Source organism: Armigeres subalbatus, chromosome 3 (assembly GCF_024139115.2).
Source record: "Armigeres subalbatus isolate Guangzhou_Male chromosome 3, GZ_Asu_2, whole genome shotgun sequence".
Lineage (NCBI taxonomy): Eukaryota > Metazoa > Arthropoda > Insecta > Diptera > Culicidae > Armigeres > Armigeres subalbatus.
Genome location: NC_085141.1, coordinates 165,360,683 through 165,382,754, shown reverse-complemented (window position 1 = coordinate 165,382,754; position 22,072 = coordinate 165,360,683). Strand labels below are relative to the sequence as shown.

Here is a 22,072-nt window from a genome sequence, read left to right as displayed (position 1 = left end):
GCTTTTTCACTAAAACGCGAAGTAATCACTACAATGACAGCGCTCGATTGGTGATACTCCGAGTTAAATACTGTATTTTGAATGAAACCAAACCGTTTCTAAGCTATGCAATTTTATTCAACCTGATTTTTGTTTGTTTAATTTGTGTTACGTTAGTTCCCAATAAGCAAATGTTTTGTTTTTATCCTTGACAATAGAAATCTATATTCCTGTATTATTTCTGAGAATTACCACTTATAAGAAATCTATAGACAAATTAACCTCACATTTATATATGTATTTCGTCTACGGCTTAGAACAATACCACTTTTGAAAATATTCGTAACTTTTGTCTTGTTTTGATTCGTTTGTTGTTGAGTTTCATATTTCCAAGCTGGTAAGTGTTTTTGACTTGTAACTATCAAAGTACAAAATGGCACACGGTACTCTATAATTAATGTTTTTTTTTTCTTCTTTATTTGATATTGCTATTTAGACGATTACGGTGGATACGCTTTCGAAGTTTGACACAGTTTCGCAATCGAAGAAAACAATCGCTGATGATCGGAAACCAAAATAGGCTGGTAGGAAGACAATTTGCTGGATCAAAATTCGAAAACGTTTCTGGTGTTGATTTTGTGAATGTACATAACGACTCGACTGTTCTGTTGGCTTTGCTAGTTCTGTGGAGTTCCAATTCAACAATCAATTCAATGCTACGCGAGGGAGAAAAGTCTGAAGCATGTAAAAGTTCATCGTAACATTTTCTTTGTCGATAGTATCAGTCATTGATTGGGTTGGTTCGATGGTGAGATGAGGCGTGTTTGTAAGTAGAAACTCTACGAGAGATAGTGTTGGACCGATTAGTATTGTTCAAAACTACTATTTGCTCTCCTCTTCAGTTTCCAAACATCACAAAATTTGGTTATACATAATTCATATTCAGCAGTTTTATCACAATAGGGAAATAGCACACCTCTTATACGTACATATTGGTCAATAATCCACATTTTGAAGCTAAAAAAGTATGCGAACCTACTTAGTAATTATTGAATGCAGGTGAAGCGAGTGTCAGAATTAGTTTTCCATAGATTTGTTTTGTGCACTCGAAAAATATTAATTCAACTAAAATAATATAAATGCGATCAGAAAAATAGTATTTTGACGCATGGTAATCGTTGACTAACTTCTAGTAAAAAGATTAACACATCCCAACCAAGAAAAACTTTTCTTTGTCGTTACAAAACCATATAATATGTGTACTTATAAACCAACGGTATAAACCTGTGAGCAGGTAAGATTTAGTTTATGTGACACCATTTTTTACTTGTGTTGACTTGTTTACGTTACTTCACCTCACAAGATAAACCGATTGGTATGATTATACGGCTAAGGGTATTTCATATTTTATGATAGTTTTCAGAATAAATGAAATAAACTATAGAAAAGGATTGTCGCTGGAATTTCCTTTCTTTTCATTCATATTGGATACAGTTGGGCTCTTCGATTAAAAAAAAACGAAAAAATAAACTAATTTGTTGCAACAAGTTGCTATCCAACTGTCAACAAGACACCTTTATAATGATAATAGACAGATATTTACGTTGTAACTATTGTTACAAAATGTCGCCCTCGAATTGTCAAAAATAAACACGCACGGCGGTATATGGTTGTCTAAACGTGGGAATTTTGTGACAAAACTACCAGCAAAACATTCTTTATCTATAGTTTATAACATCTATTGCTATTAGCATCTGTATGTGCAAATAAAGCCTAGCTTGCACTATTTATTATTTGAAACACTTTGAACTGAAACATATTGAATATTTAACCAGCAGATGTTAGATTTTCTTACAATTCTGTTTATGAACCTACCCAAATATGTGTTGAAACTGGGTATATACAAAACTACTAGATTGTAATATAAAAACATATAAGCTTCTTATAAAGGTATTGTTTAAAAAGGTTGCGAAACTTTCAGGTTTTATAGAATATTTATATAAGAATCGAACAGTTATGTTTATGTCCAGTTTTAATATAGATTTTTATAAGTTTTCATTCAGAACTGTAAGAAAATCTAACATTCGCTGGTTGGTTGTACAAGTGCTAAATTTTGGTTGAATTTGTTGAATACATTCTTATCACGTTTGCAAAACTTCTGATTTTTTATGATTTCGAAATTGACAATCTGACGCAACAATTTTTTTCCGACGGATTCGGGTTTGGAAATTAGTATTTACTAATTTATTTGCTTTGTTAATAAAATCCTTCATCGTTTTTTGGAAAAAAAAAAAAAAATAGCGCAAGTATGAACAATTAATAATTTATTAATTTCGGTACGGGTTTTCGGATAAAAATTCTCGAGTACGGGACGGGTCCGAGTTTGATGAGATTTTCCACACTCGGTTCGGGTCGGGTCAGGGTTTGAAAGAAATTCATGAATCGTATTCAGGTTTGCAAATTGTAAAGCCCGACCATCTTCTGATAAAAGTACTTGGAAAACTATTCAAATGAATGCCAATAGCATTTGACTTTCACTCTGGTTGTCCATTACTTAAGGATAAAATTAATGAACTTCTTACAGCGCTGGTAAATGAATGTGAACACTTTAAGTGCTGTAATTTGTTACATGACAATTTTCAGAGAATCTATTGGCAAAAATAAACCCGTTTTGAAGGCTTTCATTTGTCTTACTTTGTCTTTCGAGTGCATCGGCTAAATATGATAAATGAAAAATTCAAAACATAAAACGTATCCTAACGTATCGGACGTAGAAGTTAGAATGTATTGAACATTTTTGAAGCAATTGCTATAATAATGCACACTAGGCTCCACCTGGAAAATATATAACATAAATATTGATTAGCTAAATAAAAAGTTTATAACGATACCTGCATTACAAAGTTTTTCAATTAAAAATTAAAAAAAAAAACTTTCCAATGGACTGGAAAAAAGTTAGAAAACCCTGCTATTGGTTGTTTACTGTTGTTTACGCACGCGAGAGAAGACGATAAGAAATAACTACTTTAAGCTTCGTTCACACCGATATATATCTTTTGTTTTTGTTTTTGCTTACAATTGTCGCTGGACTAACACCGAATGGATTACAGAAGTAAAGCTAAACAGTATGCGTTGTATCTTTTCTCACACCAGTTTCACGATTAGTTTGTAGTACTTGCTTTCCAGAAGCGTATTCCAAAAATATAGGAAAAATTTAGAATTTATCTATTACTAGGAAGGAAAGATGAATAAACGTTTACACTTGTTAGAACCACTTAACACTACTTTTTGTTGTTGCTGTTTGCTCTAAAAATCTTGTTTTACTGGGTATAAAATTGCTTTATTGCTACTTGAGAATGTCTTCGAGGCTGGTGCATCTTTCGAAACGTTTCAACGTTTATCCAGACATTGGTTATCTCGACGGATCCATGAAATATATTAATGTGCATGCCCTTGGTTGAACTTACTTGTTAAACTTTAACAGATGCCCTGTTGTAAACCATAAATACGAGTGCATTAACGCTCTTCCATAGTGGACCATTCATGTGAAGTTTGTGGGATTTGGGTGCTTTCCTAGTCAGAAGATGTCCGAAATGATTCGAAAAACTCGTGTGATAGCCACAAACTTTACTGTGAAACGAAGAATACGTATACGTAATATTGTTACACCTTGCTCCACGACGCAAGCCTATCATTTCCGTCCTGTTCTAATGATAGACTTTGCTGCTGCTTCATTGATATTTTCTGTTTCATTCACTACCGAGAGATTTTGCAATCCAAGTCACAGTACGCAAGCGACGGCATCATTCTATTGTAATCTGCTAAAGCAGAAAAGTCGTTAAAAGGATTTGTTACATTTGTTACTAACACGGAGGGTAAAGCTTCGGTTATTACTAACAACTTTGGCGCTCGTTCCTATACTTCAGCGCCACCAGTCAAACTGTTTATTGTTCTTCGTTGCTCTCAAAGTATTCCGAGGCGTTCCCACGGCAAATAGGACAGGTTCGATTGGACTGAAAATGTAGGAAACATAGATAAATTAGTGTTAAAGCCATCATCAATCATTGTTAAGTGAAGATAAAAATGAATATTATTTGACCTAAGTTCAATTAAAATAGGGAAGGATTCATGTTTATTGAACTTTTCCAAAAAAGCTTATGAGAATCTCGAAAATTTATCTACAGGTTTCTGAATAAGTAAGTATATGGGAAAATTATAAACTGTGTTTTGAAAGTGTTTGGAGAAACCTTTAATTTTTGTAAAGAAAAAATCAGTTCTGCAGTCTACTGCAGTATACACGAAGACTCTTAGGCATTCCATCAGATTTAGAAATTTGATAGTTTACACATAGTGTGGATCAGCTGCATAATGTACATATGAAGATTTTTCTTTCAATTAAACATTCCTAAGCTTATGCTTTGCATATAATTTCTGTATAACAAATATTAATATACTTTCTGTATAAAAATGAGAATTTTTCAATCAATACATCATGCTAAACACTGTCAAATTCTTTCGCCTCCGCAAAGGTGTGAAATTGCCAATCCGGAGATGGCAAGTTCGATTCTCGGTTTGATTAAGGATGTTTTCGGGTGAAAAACATTCTCGACTTCCCTGGACATAGCGTATCCATTGTCTTCTTCTTCTTTGGTATGTCCCACTGGGGTATTACCGCCTCGCAGCTTAATGTTCATTAAGCACTTCCATAGTTATTAACTGCGAGGTTTATAAGCCCAGTTACCATTTCTGCCTGTCAGTGTCAGTGAAAGCAGTCACACTATTTATTATTATTATTTTTCATAAAATGGAGGATATTCTGTTTATTGGGGAATATTTGCTATTGCTAACTGCTAGGCAAAGTGCGCAAATAACAACAGAAGCGTTGATAGCTGTATGGAAAGGAAAACAAATTAATCAAGTGATTGGTAATAGGCAATTGACCTTTCCCGTCAAAAAAATTTATTCGCTCAGACGATTCTTTGGCTTATTTAAGGTCAACTTTCCCAAAGAATCCATATTTTTTGACGCCTCCAAGTATTTTTAAAATATAAAACAAAAATCGAAAAAGTGCTGTTTAAGATTGGCCCGATTTTGAACGAACATCAACAATTTTTCAGGCCGGTCACAGGTGCAACACTTTTTCGGGTTTTGTTTTCGATTTTGAAAATAGTTAGAGCAGTGGTCCCCAGGATGCTTACTATGAAGGGCCGCACAGACGTTTTGAGCTGTTGAAGCGGGCCGCAGTATATTTGCAAAATTTGTAGCGGACTTGACATAAGAAAATGTTTTTTCGCCATATATAGCATCTTGTCGGCTCAAAATATTCTATGCTTTTTTCCTAAATAATCAAGTGGCAACTAATTCTGTAATTTTGATCTCATGCTTTTCATACTTGTTGTTCGTAGCAAATAACAAAGGGATTCTTAAAAATGCTCTAAGCAGCATCCGCTCGATGTTCGAAGCAAAATTCGTTTGAGTTTCTAAACAGAATCCGTTTGAGATTCTAAAAAAAATCATTCGGGAATCTGAACATAATCCGATCAGGGTCAAAAACAAAAGATAGAAAAGAAAAACAGAATCATTCTAGAATTCTAAAGAGTATCCATTCGCGAGATTCGGGGCAAAATCTTTTCGGAATTTGTATGAGATTTTCAATAGAGTCCGCTTAGAATTCTGTTTGAGATTCTGAAAAAACCGATTGAAGGTTCTGAACAGAATCTGTTTGCGATTCTAAAAAGAATTCGAATGGTATTCTGAACAGAATCCATTTCTGATAGTCAACGTAGTTTGTGGAGGTAATAATATACTAAATTTCAGTTCATTTTCTCCAAAACCTTACTTATTTTGAGAAATTGAAACATTCTTATTACGGAGCAGTGTATTACAACATTATTTTTACCTGTAGTTCAATCTTCAGTTCCTTTAAATCTGAGATGAAATACAAATTTGCTATTATCAATAACATCGAAGTGTATTTGCTGTCGGCCTGTATGAAGTTATGAATTTTATGAACCGTAATGATAAAACTATTCTAAATTTATAATTCTTGCTTCAACATCATAGTGATGTGAACTTGACAGGTTCCCCAAAGCTCCGAGATATTGGGAATGATAGAAAGCTTTTCCTATCATATAATGCTTATCAATGGGCCACACGTAGTGTATTCTCAAAAAACCTTCGCGGGCCGCAGGAAAAGGCTTGGAGGGCCACATGCGGCCCGCGGGCCGCACTTTGGTGATCACTGAGTTAGAGGCTTCAAAAAATATGGGTTCTCTGATGAAGTAGACCTCAAATAAGCCAAAGAATCGACTGACACAATAAAACAAGATATAATTTTTGACGGGAAACGACGACTGAACTTGAGAAGAAAAAATCTAAGCTCATTTAGAAGAACCATGTAATTTATTGAATAAAACAGTATGTCAATATAACAACTCCTTTTTTACATTACTCACGTAATTTCTTGAATTACTTTTCAGACTCCTTTACTTATTTATTTTACAAATCAGGATTATCTGTTTCATCGATTCAAAACCGCGTAAAAATAAACCGCGTTGTTTAAAAAATCAGACTTGAAAAATCGTATTATTTCAAAAATCCAATAAAAAATATTCCGTTAAAAAAAGTTCCGCAATGTTCCGAATCATAGCAAGCCATGATAATAAATTTAACTTGTATACAAGTGCGAGAAAACAGAATCGGATATGCAGCCCCACACAGAAGTGATGATTTTCGCTTTGTTTTCGTTCATTTTGTGTTGCGGACTGCATAGCTGTGTAGAAGAAGTTAAAATGCATCATCAGAACCAGTGCCCCACACGTTTGGAGCATTTTAAAAGAAATTTATTATGAGTTATAGCCTCCCGAATCAGTTCTTTATCATGACAGCTTGCGGAAAACCGGAGACGAGCCAGCCTCGGGCTGAAAGTCTCCTTAATAACAAAAAAAAAAAAAAAAAAAAAAAAAGCTTGCGGAAAAAGTCTCTTGCGGTTTGCTACATATCGTTCATTTTTTTCATTTATTTAGTTAACATCTAAACAGATAACACTGAATCAACAATTTGACGCCACAATGCACGGTTCGAGGCCGCATCTCTCCATCCTCGGATACGCCCCACGCTCGCCAAGTCGTTCTGCACCTGGTCTGCCCATCTCGCTCGCTGCGCTCCACGCCGTCTTGTACCTGCCGGATCGGAAGCGAACACCATCTTTGCAGGGTTGCTGTCCGGCATTCTTGCAACATGTCCTGCCCATCGTACCCTTCCGGCTTTAGCTACCTTCTGGATACTGGGTTCGCCGTAGAGTTGGGCGAGCTCATGGTTCATTCTTCGCCGCCACACACCGTCTTCTTGCACACCGCCAAAGATGGTCCTAAGCACCCGTCTCTCGAATACTCCGAGTGCTTGCAAGTCCTCCTCGAGCATTGTCCATGTTTCATGTCCGTAGAGGACTACCGGTCTTATTAACGTCTTGTACATGACACATTTGGTGCGGTGGCGAATCTTTTCGACCGCAGTTTCTTCTGGAGCCCGTAGTAGGCCCGACTTCCACAGATGATGCGCCTTCGTATTTCACGACTAACGTTGTTGTCAGCCGTTAGCAAGGATCCGAGGTAAACGAATTCCTCGACCACCTCGAAGGTATCCCCGTCTATCGTAACACTGCTTCCCAGGCGGGCCCTGTCACGCTCGGTTCCGCCCACAAGCATGTACTTTGTCTTTGACGCATTCACCACCAGTCCAACTTTTGTTGCTTCACGTTTCAGGCGGGTGTACAGTTCTGCCACCTTTGCAAATGTTCGGCCGACAATGTCCATGTCATCCGCGAAGCAAATAAATTGACTGGATCTGTTGAAAATCGTACCCCGGCTGTTACACCCGGCTCTCCGCATGACACCTTCTAGCGCAATGTTGAACAACAGGCACGAAAGTCCATCACCTTGTCTTAGTCCCCGGCGCGATTCGAACGAACTGGAGTGTTCGCCCGAAATCTTCACACAGTTTTGCACACCATCCATCGTTGCTTTGATCAGTCTGGTAAGCTTCGCAGGGAAGCTGTTCTCGTCCATAATTTTCCATAGCTCTACGCGGTCTATACTGTCGTATGCCGCCTTGAAATCAACGAACAGATGGTGCGTTGGGACCTGGTATTCACGGCATTTTTGAAGGATTTGCCGTACAGTAAAGATCTGGTCCGTTGTCGAGCGGCCGTCAACGAAGCCGGCTGGATAACTTCCCACGAACTCGTTCACTAATGGTGACAGACGAAGGGAGAGGATCTGGGATATCACTTTGTAGGCGGCATTAAGGATGGTGATCGCTCGAAAGTTCTCACACTCCAGTTTGTCGCCTTTCTTGTAGATGGGGCATATAACCCCTTCCTTCCACTCCTCCGGTAGCTGTTCGGTTTCCCAGATTCTGACTATCAGTATGTGCAGGCAAGTGGCCAGCTTTTCCGGGCCCATCTTGATGAGCTCAGCTCCGATACCATCCTTACCAGCTGCTTTATTGGTCTTTAGCTGTTGAATGGCATCCTTAACTTCTCTCAAGGTGGGGGCTGGTTGGCTTCCATCGTCCGCTGAACTGACGTAGTCATCTCCTCCGCTGCCTTGACTTTCACTGCCTGTACTCTCAGCGCCATTCAGATGTTCCTCGTAGTGCTGCTTCCACCTTTCGATCACCACACGTTCGTCCGTCAAGATGCTCCCATCCTTATCCCGGCACATTTCGGCTCGCGGCACGAAGCCTTTGCGGGATGCTACATATCGTATATGTATGTATACAGAGACGATAAGGGAGAGACTTTTTAATTTTCTTTTGGATTCAAACCCTGGGCATAGTGCATGTGCTGCCACGCGTTTAATATGTAAGTCACGTGGTTGATTTTATTATTAGTAAAGTAGTCTATATGTTAAGAATACAAAACCTAGTATAGCTACGAAGTATCTGTGCAACTTTGCGTTGAAGATTTCAACAGTAAAATAAAATTTAAGAAAAAACATTAAGTTTATAAGCAGGCAAGTTGAAATGTAGAGCCATTAAAGAAGAAGAAAAGATCATCCAAAATTTGTTGTATGTATGTATGTATGTAGTTACCCACCATCCTGGCTAGAGTCTTGCTCTGCATGCGGTTCCACTTGACAGTAAGGTCAAATTTCAATATGATTTTGAATTCAACATATTGCTGTATGAAGGGCCAAAAATGGGGGTGGTGGACCTGTAAGCAGAGACACTTACACGAAACCCACGGGAAAATAAGAATCTCCTTCCAGCAGAATGATCCAACAAAAAGAATAATTAAATTTGCAATACTTGTCAAGCTTTCCACGGGATGGTTTGTTTGAAGAAGGGCGCGTCAACTGGTTTACAACTGTTGGAGATTAAAGTAATAGACGCGAACGACTGATACTTTCCTTCCTTGACTCCGATTGGCTACCACTTCATTGTCCAGTTGTAACTTCATTGATGCCCTGATGCTCCCTCCCAACCCAATCTCATATATTTAGTCAAATCAGTAATACTGTAAGTGAAATTTATGCATCTGTAGAAAGTATATGGAATATTTATCTGGCAGATAATCCTGGAAAGTTAGTGTGCTCCAATACTCTACTCTGAAACATCAACTTCATCGTTAATTTAGGTTATAAATAAGGTTATAAATCCTGTAAGAACAACGTAATACGGTGGTGTTTCGGTTGAAGAATACCGCTTTTACTAGACCTCGGGCCTGTATCGGAAAAAAATATTCCTGACGGCATAAGTAGTCGTAAATCTACTGAAAAATAATTATAGATATATACAATATATAATATACCTAGCATATGTATTATAAGTTATAAGATATAAGATGAAATATATACATGATAAGAAGCAATGTTATTAGTATGAAACAATAGTAATGAATATTTAGAACATAATATATTCAATAGCTTTGCAAGCAAACATATGAGATGGACAATGAGTTTTATGGTTGGTCTTATGTTTAATTTAGCATATCATAGCATAACTACGTTGGCTGTCGATAGAGACGTTGGATGCGCCAGAAAAAAAATAGCATTTGACATGTTTTTCATTCAACGATCTCTCTGTTCAACCTGTCCAGGTTCATATTGAGGTGGGGATATGGGTAGGAAGTGTTGATTAGATACCTATTTAAAAGATGTGGAGAACTCGCGCAACCTTCATAGATATCTATAGATGGAACGTGGTCAGAACGTAAACAGTCAGAATGGAAAAGATAGAATTTGATATTGAATATGCAAATAGAGAATATCAAAATAATTTATGTACTAGTTTCAAAAACACCGTAGTATTATTAACTCAATGCAATACTCAGCATACCTCTGAAAAAAGAACAATAGTAATTGTTTGATTTAAGGTTGATATTGTGGTATAATCCCGTCCCAGATTCTTCATTAGAATTATATGTGGCCAAATGAGATTGATAGTGGGTTAATTATGACAATATAAAGGGACAAAATATTCTGAAATTATGCAAGTATAGAAATATAACTCTATGAATGTATGAAAAAATGGATAAGTGAAAATATGAAAACATGAAGCGGTGGGCTCTGAAAATTTAAAATTACAACAAAAATATTAATATGTATGGAAATGAAAACAAGAAAATATTTTGAAATATGAAATTATGAGAATATATGAAAGTACGGGTATGAAAACATGGAAATATGCAGATAAGAAAATATGAAAATATGTTTATAAGAAAGTATGAAAGTGAGATATCGAAGTAAGGTAATATGAAATACAAGAATACGAAAATATGAAAAGCGCACATTTTTAGCGTTATTATCAAAAATGTGCTTGGTACACCTTTTTAAAGCTGCGGTGATAAATATTTTTCTACAAATCGATGTATTATCGGTAAATTATTGTATACGTGATGAGCTACCATTACCTCCCGTCACCCTACATACATAAACAAATAAATTGCGTTCAGTTGAATTGACAAATTAATGCAAATATCGACACATACTTGTTTAAAAAAAATATTGAGAATAGCGACTTAATCAATTGTACTATGAAATTACGGAATATAATAAAATTGTTTTTGGATGCGACAATGAGTCAAATGAGTCTCAACTCCCACTCTCTTATACCACCATAAGCAGGGCCTGATTTATGGGGGGCCGTGGCCCCGGGCCCCCACAAATCTTATGTACCAAAACCAACCTTTTTTGTACATTTCGGGGCCCCCACATACCGTCGGCCCCGGGGCCACCTTCCGGCTAAATCCGGCGTCCATAAGAAAAAATGCGATGACTCGAATTTCGCTCTAAGGGATTTTCCCGTAGTGTTGGTTGGCCTAATACTCCTTCATACGATTGTAAGATACTCCCTTTCCGTTAATAGTTTATGGAATTTATTTATGTATAAACTAGGATTTTTTTATGAAATATACAGTACAAGAATGCTTACAGAATACAGCTTCGAACTGTATAAACGTGAAAGAGCGGTACAATGGAAACTTCTGTTTTCAAAAAATGTGTTCTTTAGTTTGCGAAAGGTCACCAATGAATATGAAATTATTTCATACCATGGATCCGGTGGTATAAACGATTATTAAAGCTATTGATAATCAGTAGCCAACTAGGCATTCCGGTAGTATAAGTGTCGTGTAAATCATGGAGTCAAAATATAGTAATCATATAAATTAGGTGGGTCTCACCAGATAGGTCCTTAGTACTTTCCGATACGTTTCAGTCCTAATCCTGTATACTTGTATGGAGCCTCAACATAAACCATCGTCATCTTGTACAGCAATCATATTTCTTGACCTTGATTCGCCTTCACTTTTCAGCAGACCCGTTACTCGGTGTTTTTTATATGCAAATAGTGTTTTCACAGCACACAGAAAACAAAGACTTTGAGGAAAAAACACATTTTAAGCAAAACTGCCAACAGAAAATTGAATATTCGATAAAAAAAAGTTGACGGATGTAACGGAGCACGGCATACAAAAAACAAGGCAGGCTCATCACGTATGTAAACAATCAGTTTGAATGTAAACATGTGATGTCACTGCTATCTTCCCACAAGCTGGACCGAGACGATGCTCTACGGTCACAGCATGCTTACTTTTGTACTCTAACATGTGGCGATAAAATATGCGTCACATTCGAAGTGTCATTTTTCTAACGAGCCTACCTTGTTTTCTGTATACCGTGTAACGGAGCAACATATTTTGCATCCTATCTCAAACGCGGCACACTTCGATCTCGAAAAGATCATCCAAAATTTCTCGCTTAACTTTTCAAAAGGACCTAAGTAACATTTTTTTCATGAATTAATTTGAGTACTGCAATCAAAAGCTTTCATGTTTTTCTGTTGATTGCACTATTCAAATTAATTCATGAAAAAATGTTACTTAGGTCCTTTTGAAAAGTTAAGCGAGATTTGTTCTCCACAAAAGATCAAGCACATTCTCTGAGTTCAATCAAAGTTAATTGCCTATTTTCCGGATATTAAGCCACCCGACTTAGACATTAATTTACAATGTTCTGAAAACTCAAATGTGAATATGTACATTATGTGGAAGATCACTCTTGCCATCACTCTAATGTGAACGTGTACTATAAACATGTGGAAGTGTTGGCTTGTAAAATGGATTGTAAGTGATTCGACAATGTGTCCAATTTTGGAATCTCGGGCTCATTCAGTAGCCGCTAAGTTGCGAAGGCCGTACACTTGCAGAGGTCACTCTACCATCTTATGTAGTACAAAAGAAAGCTTTTGGAAAGTCATTTACCTGCATGGAATATCAATTCCTCATGTTGTAAACTTTGTACAAAATTTGAAATTGAACAAAAATGCCAAAAAAAATCCCATTTCGCCTTACTTCAAGAGATTCGAATCAACAATATTAAAATCAATCGAATGCATTCTGATTATGTGGAGATGGTCAATATTAGCCATATTTTAAATAACGATCATGATTTGTTAGATATACAATATAGCTGTGCTGCTAAATCAATTTTTGCATCCGGTAGCCGTCCCCCGGGTCCGGACAGTGAGACTTTTTATGTAATCAAATAGCCACTCTTAATACCTGTTTTGTTAAACTTGCTTTAATTCAATTGTTTCTTCATACTAAAGTATCAGAAAACCAAAGAAATAAGCAAATACAAAAAATTAAAATTTTTTGTTAAATATCTTGGCTGTGCATATGCACAGCACATGTTTCGAAATGGACAAATTGATATGAAATTTGCTTACAAATCTTTTTTTCTTGTTCGGATGTGCCACTGCGACCAGTTATTAGATCTATTGTAGTATTACCCGTATCCTTAGTGTATACATAAGTGCATGTCGAGTTACTCCAGTGCTATTGAGAAGCACTGCAGTATCGGTTTTGATACAGATTTTGTTTTGCTTTTCTTTAACGCTTCAGAAGGATAAGTTCCCGCTATTTAGACCTTTCACTGAGAGTTATTTCAATAAAAGCGCGCCCATATCAATCATAACTTACTCCTGTTATGTGGAAACCAAAGCAATAATAATTCATGAAAAGTTAGTACTGCATTAACTGCGAGGTTTTTAAGCCAAGTAAGTTACTATTTCTGCATTCGTGTATCATAACCGGCTAACCGGTGATACTTTTATACCCAGGGAAGTCGAGACGATTTCCAAACTGAAAATTGCCTTTGATGGCACCGGGAATCGAACCAAGCCAGCCTCAGCATGGTCTTGCTTGGAAGTCGCGCATCTTACCGCACGACTAAGGGGCAAGCCAGAGTAAACGCGACGTGCGATGCGACGCGCCGCAACAGTGCAATTTGACAGCCTATTGATAATGATTGTTATTCTTTTACGTGTGTCGCGTCGCGTCTACTCTGGCTTGCTCCTAAGGAGGGCCCTATATGTAAATGACTAATAAAACCCCTAAAAACACTTCTGTTCTCAAATAGTTAAACTAATTTTCAGCATATTAAAAATATAACAAAGAATTTTAATTGAATTATGAATACTTTTAATGAATAATTTTAAAAATAAACGCTTTTTCGATTGCGGTAATCCGTGTATCTACTTACCCTCAACCACTTATCCACGCATTTTGCATGGAATTCATGCGAACACGGAAGCACTCGCAAAATTTGACGTGCTTCGAAGTCGCACATACACACCACGCATGATGTTTGATCCCCTGAAAAATCAAATACGGTAGTCATTAGAAACAACTGGTCTATCTCACACTTGCACTCAATCGCATACCTGTATGAGTTTCCGCATTGAATTTGTAGCTTGGAAGCTGATCAATTTCTGGCCGAGCGAGACCACGAGGTTTCGCCTCACCCAGGCGTTCGGCTAAACTGAGCAACGCTTCGTAGTTCTCTGTTTCGTTGGAGTCGGGTGAGTTCAGGTCCGGCTGTCCGTACGTCGACAGCGGGAACATGGCCCTGAGGTGGAAAAATAAATTTCAATCGTAATTTATGCTCAATGTTGAACGAATAGACTCTAGTAGACTTACAAGAAATTCAGCAAAATGCCAGAATAGGCGGACGGTGTAGCTGAAAGGGAAACCTGTGTGGGTTGTGGAGCAAGCGTTTGATGCTGTAGGCTCGGGTGACGGTGAGCCGGATGGGCGTGAGGATGGGGTGGTGGAGGTGGAGCTGGCCAGTGGAACCGGGTGAAGTTCCGGCGTGGAGCAGTGATGGCGCGGCGGGCTGTTCGGTGCAGCAGCTCGAATTGACCGGTACGTCCCTGGAGAATATTCAACACGGTCGATATTTGGAAAATAATATGAAACATCTGCATGGCCGGAAATAATTGCTATCTAGTATACTTACTTCGGTTGAAATGTAAATCGGTGTCGGCGGCGAGATCTGAGTCATCTGAGGCGTGGAATGAATGTGCGCTGCGGTCAGTGGGGTGACGTGCAGCGGTGAAGCACCGGTATGGTCCAACCCATCAAGGGAGAGTCCATCGGGCCGCTGTTTAAGGGGGAAATGAATGCAAATTGTTAAATATGGAACAGCAAACATTATCTATAAAAAATATAATGTCTCATAGAAAATTTAATAATTAAAATAATAAGGGTAAAACAATGTATTTTCAAAGATATTTTTTCAGGAGATAAGAATAATATTCTTTAATATCAAAAATGCAATGAAAAATAAAAATTCATTCATACAAAATTCGCTATAAGCGGATCGGAAATCAGAGCGGATTTCGACCAGATGTTTACTCTGCGACAAATCCTTGATAAGTGCAGGGAGTACAACTTGCGGACTCATCAAGGCAGCTATATGCTAGAACAATACTTTCCGCCAAAAGTTAATTCATGCGGTTCTCTACCTAAGGTACAGATACTCCTGGAGGTACATTCGCTGGACCCAGGGGGTACCTCGTACAAAATGAGTAATGGCGGATTTATTACAACTCCATTAAAAGTGCCCGATTCACCTTTATGCACCATCTCGAACACATCGGCCTAGAGCTTTGAAGCAGTACAAGGCGCAAACTATGCTACTAACAGCTGCTTAGTCGCCATGATTCGCCGGTTTAGTCGAAAGTTCCACTGAAATTGATTCCGACATCAGCGCTACAGGATTTCGACAAAGATTGTTAAGACTCTACATCGGATTGCATATTTTTAGTTTTAAGTTTTCATGTAGACAACTAAGCCAGATGTGAAAATGGTATAAATAAATAACTAAATAGAAAACTTATTGATATAATAATTTCAATTTGAATCCATTTTTGATTTGTATTGTACATTATATGCATGGCGAGCAGAATATCAAAGCCTATTGAATCTTGCCCACCATAACCAGCACAGTGTATGTTGGGCTATAGGACAAAATTTCAAAAGAAAAAAAACGTCGAGAATTTAAAAATTCGGAAACCTCCATTTGAAAGACATAGGGGAAAGGGGGCAATATGCCCTAGCTAAGCAAACACTGCTTTATTGTCTTATTTGTAACGCTATTCATGGGTATTTTTATATTATGCAACAGTTAAACAAGATAGCTAGTTGATGCCATTCAAAAATTGTCAAAAATATCAATCATATTGATAATATTCACATTTAAAAAAAGTGGTGATATTGTGTTGCCGGAAAACTCATGAGGCAAAACGCCTTTTAGTTGGCAGCTCCTAGGAAACAAAGCACCACGCGGCGGCGAATCAGCATTCTGGTATCGATAGTGCGTGGAGATGCAAGTACATTGTAGGTTAGTGCCACTAGGGCGTTTTCCCTCGCCAAAATGTTGGATGTTTCTTCAAAATGTGAAAATTTTCGGTTTTTCCGACCTTCCCATACACTAGTTTGAAACTTTTTTCGCCTAACCTACATAATTTTCGATCTAGTTTTGTTACGGCCATCTCAATGACGGTAAATATGAGGGAATCCACAAAAGGAGTTTTGCCTCGGGGAGCGTTTTGGGGCCTCTTCCCCTAAGGGCTTTTTCCGAAATGCTTGGTAACTTCGCTTGTGTGGTGATCTACCACTACATTGTCTCAAAGCATCTACCCGTCAAGATAGATCAGGATAATGAAAACCAGGCAGCTGATCGATAGGTAAATAGTTATGACCCGTTATGACCCGACCCGGCAGACGTTGTCCTGCATAGTAGACGAAAATGCGCGTAGTGAACTGCCCATGCGAAATTTCCATATGATTCTTAATTTTAGTTCTTCACGACTTACTCAACCTTACTCGTGATTTTTGTATCAGGAAATATTATATAAACCCGTCGGAAACTAACATATCTGCTGTAGGATTGAAGAAAATCCATCCAGCCGTTTTCGAGTTATGCGGATACGAACACAGACCATTTCATTTTTATTAATATAGAGAAGAAGATATAGTATGTAAGTAGTCAATAAAGTAGAGTTAAGGTAGAGCGCATTGAGTCGTTTACTCTCCGTCACATATAACATCCCAAGCAGCTGGAGATGGTTGAGGCCACTCCAGACGATACGAACGGCTCGTTTCACTTGAAAGCCTCCTTCTAAGCGTCTTGTAAGCCTCTTTCCAACCAGCTCACAACCTCCCTTCCAAGAGAATCGGAGGCCCCTTTACAAGACGCTAGGAAACCTATTATCGAGAGGCTCGGAAGCCTCATTTTAGGACGCTCGAAAACCTACGCTCAAGGGTTCTTTCTAAAATTACGTAACGCTAAATTTGGTGATTTTGGACCCCCACCCTCCCCCACGTAACACTTTTTGTATGGAATGTTTAATTTTTTTGTATGGACCGTAACGCTCGGCTTGACCCCTCCCTTCAGCGTTACGTAATTTGTGAAAGACCCCCAAGAGGCTTGTAAGCCTTCTTTCAAGAAACTCGGAAGCTTTCTGTCAAGCGGCTCGGAAGCCTCCATTCAAGAATGTCGAAAGCCATCTTTCAAGAGGCTCGGAGCTTCCTTTCAGGAAGCTCGGAAGCCTCCTTTATACCTTTCAAGAAAAAGGTTGAAGATCGCTATTGTAACCGTTTGGTGTCCTCGAAAACGTCTGGTGTAAGATTGGTCATTCTTTGTACTATGAGAAGTTTCCCTTGGTAAACATTTGAGAACGCTACAACTAGCGTACGTTTGCGTTGCGTTTGAAAGTTGCAAACTTCCTGACAAACAAAGCGCAAACGTCTCCTTCGTGCGAGACTTTTACAGTCCATCAGGGGGTTAGCACTAAACGGATGTATGTGACATTTTGATAAAATTTGAGTTAGATACAGTGATCGTTCGCTAATTGGGGCACGACCTCAGCCCGATTAGCAAATACTGTTCGCTAATTGGGTCGTTTTGACAACCGTCGATGTTGTTTGGGAAAATGTTGCGATTCCGTAGAATACAAACGTTGTTACCGAAAACTTATTCCCTTATCTGATAGAGGAAAACTTATTTTGTCGAACACATACCGTGGTTTTCTCAGGAAACGGATGCTTTTTCCAATTACGTTTGTTTACATAATCATGAACGCCCAAATCGCAAAGTGGTGCTCAAAGGTTTTTTTTCTCTATGGACATTTTTGTTTGTATTCAATTCATTTTTGGAAAATTTATTGACTTGTCAAGGTGATTCTACAACAAAGCTACAAATCGGCCATCTTGTAAAGCACGTGCTTTTTTCAAGAGCACGAGTTGAGAGAACCATAATGCGCATAGTGTTCGTCACAATGATAGATTATTTGCTTACTGATGCTGAAAAATCGACTTGAATTTCAGCACTTACGAAAATTATTACTTCATATTTGGGCTTTTGAAAATTGGGAGTAAAACACATGTGGTGAATTTAAAACTCACCACGGGATTGATTCTATAATCACTTTAAGGTGATTATAGAATGAAGCCCGTGGTGAATTTCAAATTCACCACACGTTTGTCTACATACATTTCCAAAAGCCCAAGTCTGGCGTAATAGTTTGCGTACAGTGTCGAAACTCAAATTATGATTGTTCAGCATAACTAAGCAAACGATCTACCATTATTTCAGCCCCATACGCGTTATGGATCTTTCATCTCGTGCTCTTGAAAAAAATATTGGAAAAGCACGTGGTTTACAAAATGGCCGATTTCTGGATTCATTCTATAATCACCTTAAATTCTTCTTGGGAAGGGCCGTTTGGTTAAATGCCATTTGGCCGAAAGCCACTAGGCCGAAAGATGTTTGGCCGAATATACCATTTAGCCGAACAGATCATTAGGCCGAAAGTCATTTGGCCGAAAGGGTCATATAGCCGAATAGGTCATTTGGCCCCTAATGGTTTGTTCGGTCTAGTGGCATTCAGCCAAATAGCTTTTGGCTGAATGGGTTTCGGCCAAACAACTCTTCCCTTTTTGTTTAATTTTGATACATGGAAATGTTTATGTACATTTTAAATTTTCTTGTAATCCTATATTCACTTGTTGTTCTCGACCTATTGATAAACATCAAACTTTGAATACAAAAAGTATACTGAATTATGGTCACATAAGTTTGGATGAATATTTTACATCTTTGTGACCTGTTCTATTTTTGAAAAATGTACCTGTTGCGCTAGGTGAGGATGCTGATAGTGCGGTTGATGGGGCTGCGGATGCGGATGGGGCACAGCCAAAGCTGCGGGCGACGATGCAAATGGTCCAAAGTGTCCTCCGATATTACAAGTTTGAGCAAACGGTTGCGAGTAGACTCCGTGAACCTTAAATGAACAGCCAGTTAGGATTGCATCTCATGATATACGAGCTTGGCTACATACTTGGCAAGGTGGTATATGTGGTGCTGCTGGATGACCTGAGCAAATGGAAATGTGTGGCCCTGCAGAGTACGTCCACAATTGCTCATGGTGACCCAAAGGAAGGCTAACAGGAACTTGGTTGATGTCAACCATCAGAGAAGGATGCTGATGCTGCGGTTGAGGTGGTGATGGTTGCTGGAAAACCTGTGGCATTGGCTCCCATGGACGCGGCTGCTCACGGAATCGCGGTCTGCGTAACGGTGGACTACCCTGCTGCAATGGAACCGGACCGGATTGATGCTGAGGCAAATGCAAATGGTTGTGGGGACTTTGATGATGCTGGTTCATGTGGATAGGTTGCTGCAGCTGCTGCTGCGGCGGATGATTGTGGTGATTACTGTGGTGGTTATTATTGTTTCTGGGAGACCTTCGATGGTCCCAAATGGCCGGAGGAGATTGACTAGGCATTCTGGAAACACGGCGTCTTTTACGCGAAGGACTATCCGACTTAATTCCATTGCTGCCGTCTGAGTTGTACGACGGACTTGGTGTTTGGTTGTTGTTCGTATGCGAACTGGTACCCTGATGATATGGCGGACTGATGCGTTCCCTATTGTTGTCTCGGCTATTTCGCATCGCGTCCATCGACAGGCCAGATCTTGCATCCAGATGCAAATCTGATCCTCGTGATGAATTCGAAGGTCCTTCGAAATGATTCTGCAACGAACACCGGTTGAACTCAATCGTATTGATCAATGTTTTAAAACGAGAAGAAGCTACGTACCAAATAACGATCCATGGTTGATGCATTATTGGTATGCCGGTTTCTATCCTGCATACCCATGTTATTTCGCCGGTCATTATGGCTTGGTCCAGCTCTAAGAATTTGTTGAGATCTATTATTAACACTACCATCATCAGTAGCACCGTAAGGCAATAAGATTGGACGATTGGTGATTGGAGGGGAATGTAATTGCATTGGTGGGGACTTTGGTGAGTATGTGAAGGATTCTTTAGGACTATTCCCGTTATTATCACTGCATAGTGGTAGTAGTAGTGGTAGTAGCAGTAGAAGAAATAAGTAGTAGTACGTGTGTATTGGAACATTTTTTGCAATTTATTTACCACAACGGACAAAAAGCATGCGGAAGAAAAATCAAAAAACAATCATATATTAATTAGAAAATAAATTACAGTTACAATAAGCTTATGTATAATATTCGTTGCCTACAAAACTGTTATATGAAGAGATTGAAACGTTCGATTGAATTGGAAAGCTATTTGTGATATAAAACATGAATGGATGACTAGAGCGAAACGGCGGGATATAAGTATCATTCGATTCGCGACTACACAACCGTACACCGTGAATGCGGGAAAGGTTCAAACCAAAGCATGAATGTTAGTTGAGGTGTGCAAACATTCTGAACCCATAGTAACGAATTACGGACTACGCTGAACATAATTTATATCACAAATTGCAATCAACCACATAGCTATTATAAAATATACACCAGATTTCATTTATGAAAGTATGTGAGGGTATCCTTTGAAGCCAAACTAAGGAAGATAAGTTTCGCCAGTCACTATGTACTACGCTAGAATTTCAAATTCAAATGCTGTTGCTGTTCGTTATACCTGTGTAGGGGGAGAAAAACTTGTGATAACCGTATATCATGAGAAAAAATATGAACATATCTCTCCAGACCTGATAAAAAAAATTCATTGGCAAACTATTAATGCATTGCATCTTATTTGTTTATTATTCAACAAAATCTAACTAACAATAAGTGTCTAAATGAACATAACTTAATCTAATTGGATACGGTATGGAATAAGTCTAGTAACCGATGACGAAACACTTGAACAGATAGGTCGAAATCGAACCTGTCGAAGTATTCGTTGATAATGTTCGAAAATTCCTTTTCTACTACATATTCATTTCTACGAAGCAAAAATCAACTCCTATTATGGTCTCGTAGGTTAGTAAAATCAGATAAGGAATGAAACAATCATGTTGTCGTTCGAAAATCAATTCAAATGGTTAACAATAATACGGATTGATAGTATTTGTAACACAAACTGAGTTTAAAGTAAGATCCGAATTCTTGTTTATTTTCGAATACACTTTTGAATCGAAATTATTTGGCCTATTCCTTTAGGTCAACAAAATTGAATGAAGAGAGGACATGTCTCGAACTTGGGACCCTATAATGAGAGATATGTGAAAGTGGCCATTTTGGGCCAATCGAGCATTGAAAACTATCGGATTGATGAAACTTTTCTTAAAATCTGTTTCATAACAATCGTAATACCTTTATTACGATTTTTATGAAACAGATTTTAAGAAAAGTTTCATCGAATAACCAATTTGTTCTACTTTCGCGAGTAGCAGCAATCTGGTTTATGCATCGTTTTTCGTTCATTTATATTGGATTTTTATTTTAGTGACAATGCTTTTATTCTAGTGACAAACATATTCCAAATTGTCATCAAATGCACAGTCATATACAAGCTTCAACATTTTGCACTGCGTCAAGTGCTAGCAGCGTTTGCTACCAGAAGTAACAGAGTTGCTGAATCAACTGGAAAAGTATTTACATATCACTCAATATATGATCCCAAGTTCAAACTAATTGTAATCGGTCTCCCTTAAACGTTACTGAAAGGTACTGTGCAAATAGATACGATACGGAATGCTCACGGAATGATTCCGCTACTGAAATTCCATGAGCAGTACGGAGCTGACTGGGTAAAGTAAATGGAGAGCTGTCAAAATATTCCGTACCATTATTTTGTATAGAAAAGTGGCATTTCTCCCATACTGAATCAGCTGTCAAATTTACTTTGGTAATTTGATATAATGTTCCGTAAGCCGATTCCGTAAGGCAAGTTCATCTATCGCTTCATGGATTGCCAAGCTATG

General features: G+C 38.3%; 1 protein-coding gene across 8 annotated transcripts in view; it reads right to left on the bottom strand.

Annotated features, from left to right (window-relative positions):
• Positions 1-2,266: 2,266 nt before the first annotated feature.
• LOC134227894 (RING finger protein 44-like) overlaps positions 2,267-22,072 on the bottom strand; it is a 77,721-nt gene continuing 57,915 nt past the window's right edge. For 4 of the 8 annotated variants that reach the window (XM_062709594.1, XM_062709595.1, XM_062709593.1 and 1 more), the window contains 8 exons: positions 19,931-20,183; positions 19,168-19,863; positions 18,958-19,110; positions 14,781-14,924; positions 14,462-14,715; positions 14,206-14,390; positions 14,025-14,137; positions 2,267-3,992 (listed from right to left, as the gene is read on the bottom strand). In XM_062709594.1, the coding sequence (XP_062565578.1) occupies positions 3,924-3,992; positions 14,025-14,137; positions 14,206-14,390; positions 14,462-14,715; positions 14,781-14,924; positions 18,958-19,110; positions 19,168-19,863; positions 19,931-20,183 (1,867 nt within the window). In that variant the 3' untranslated portion in view covers positions 2,267-3,923. The remainder of the gene's footprint in view (positions 3,993-14,024; positions 14,138-14,205; positions 14,391-14,461; positions 14,716-14,780; positions 14,925-18,957; positions 19,111-19,167; positions 19,864-19,930; positions 20,184-22,072) is intronic. The other 4 variants (XM_062709598.1, XM_062709597.1, XM_062709599.1 and 1 more) reach the window with 4 other exon arrangements.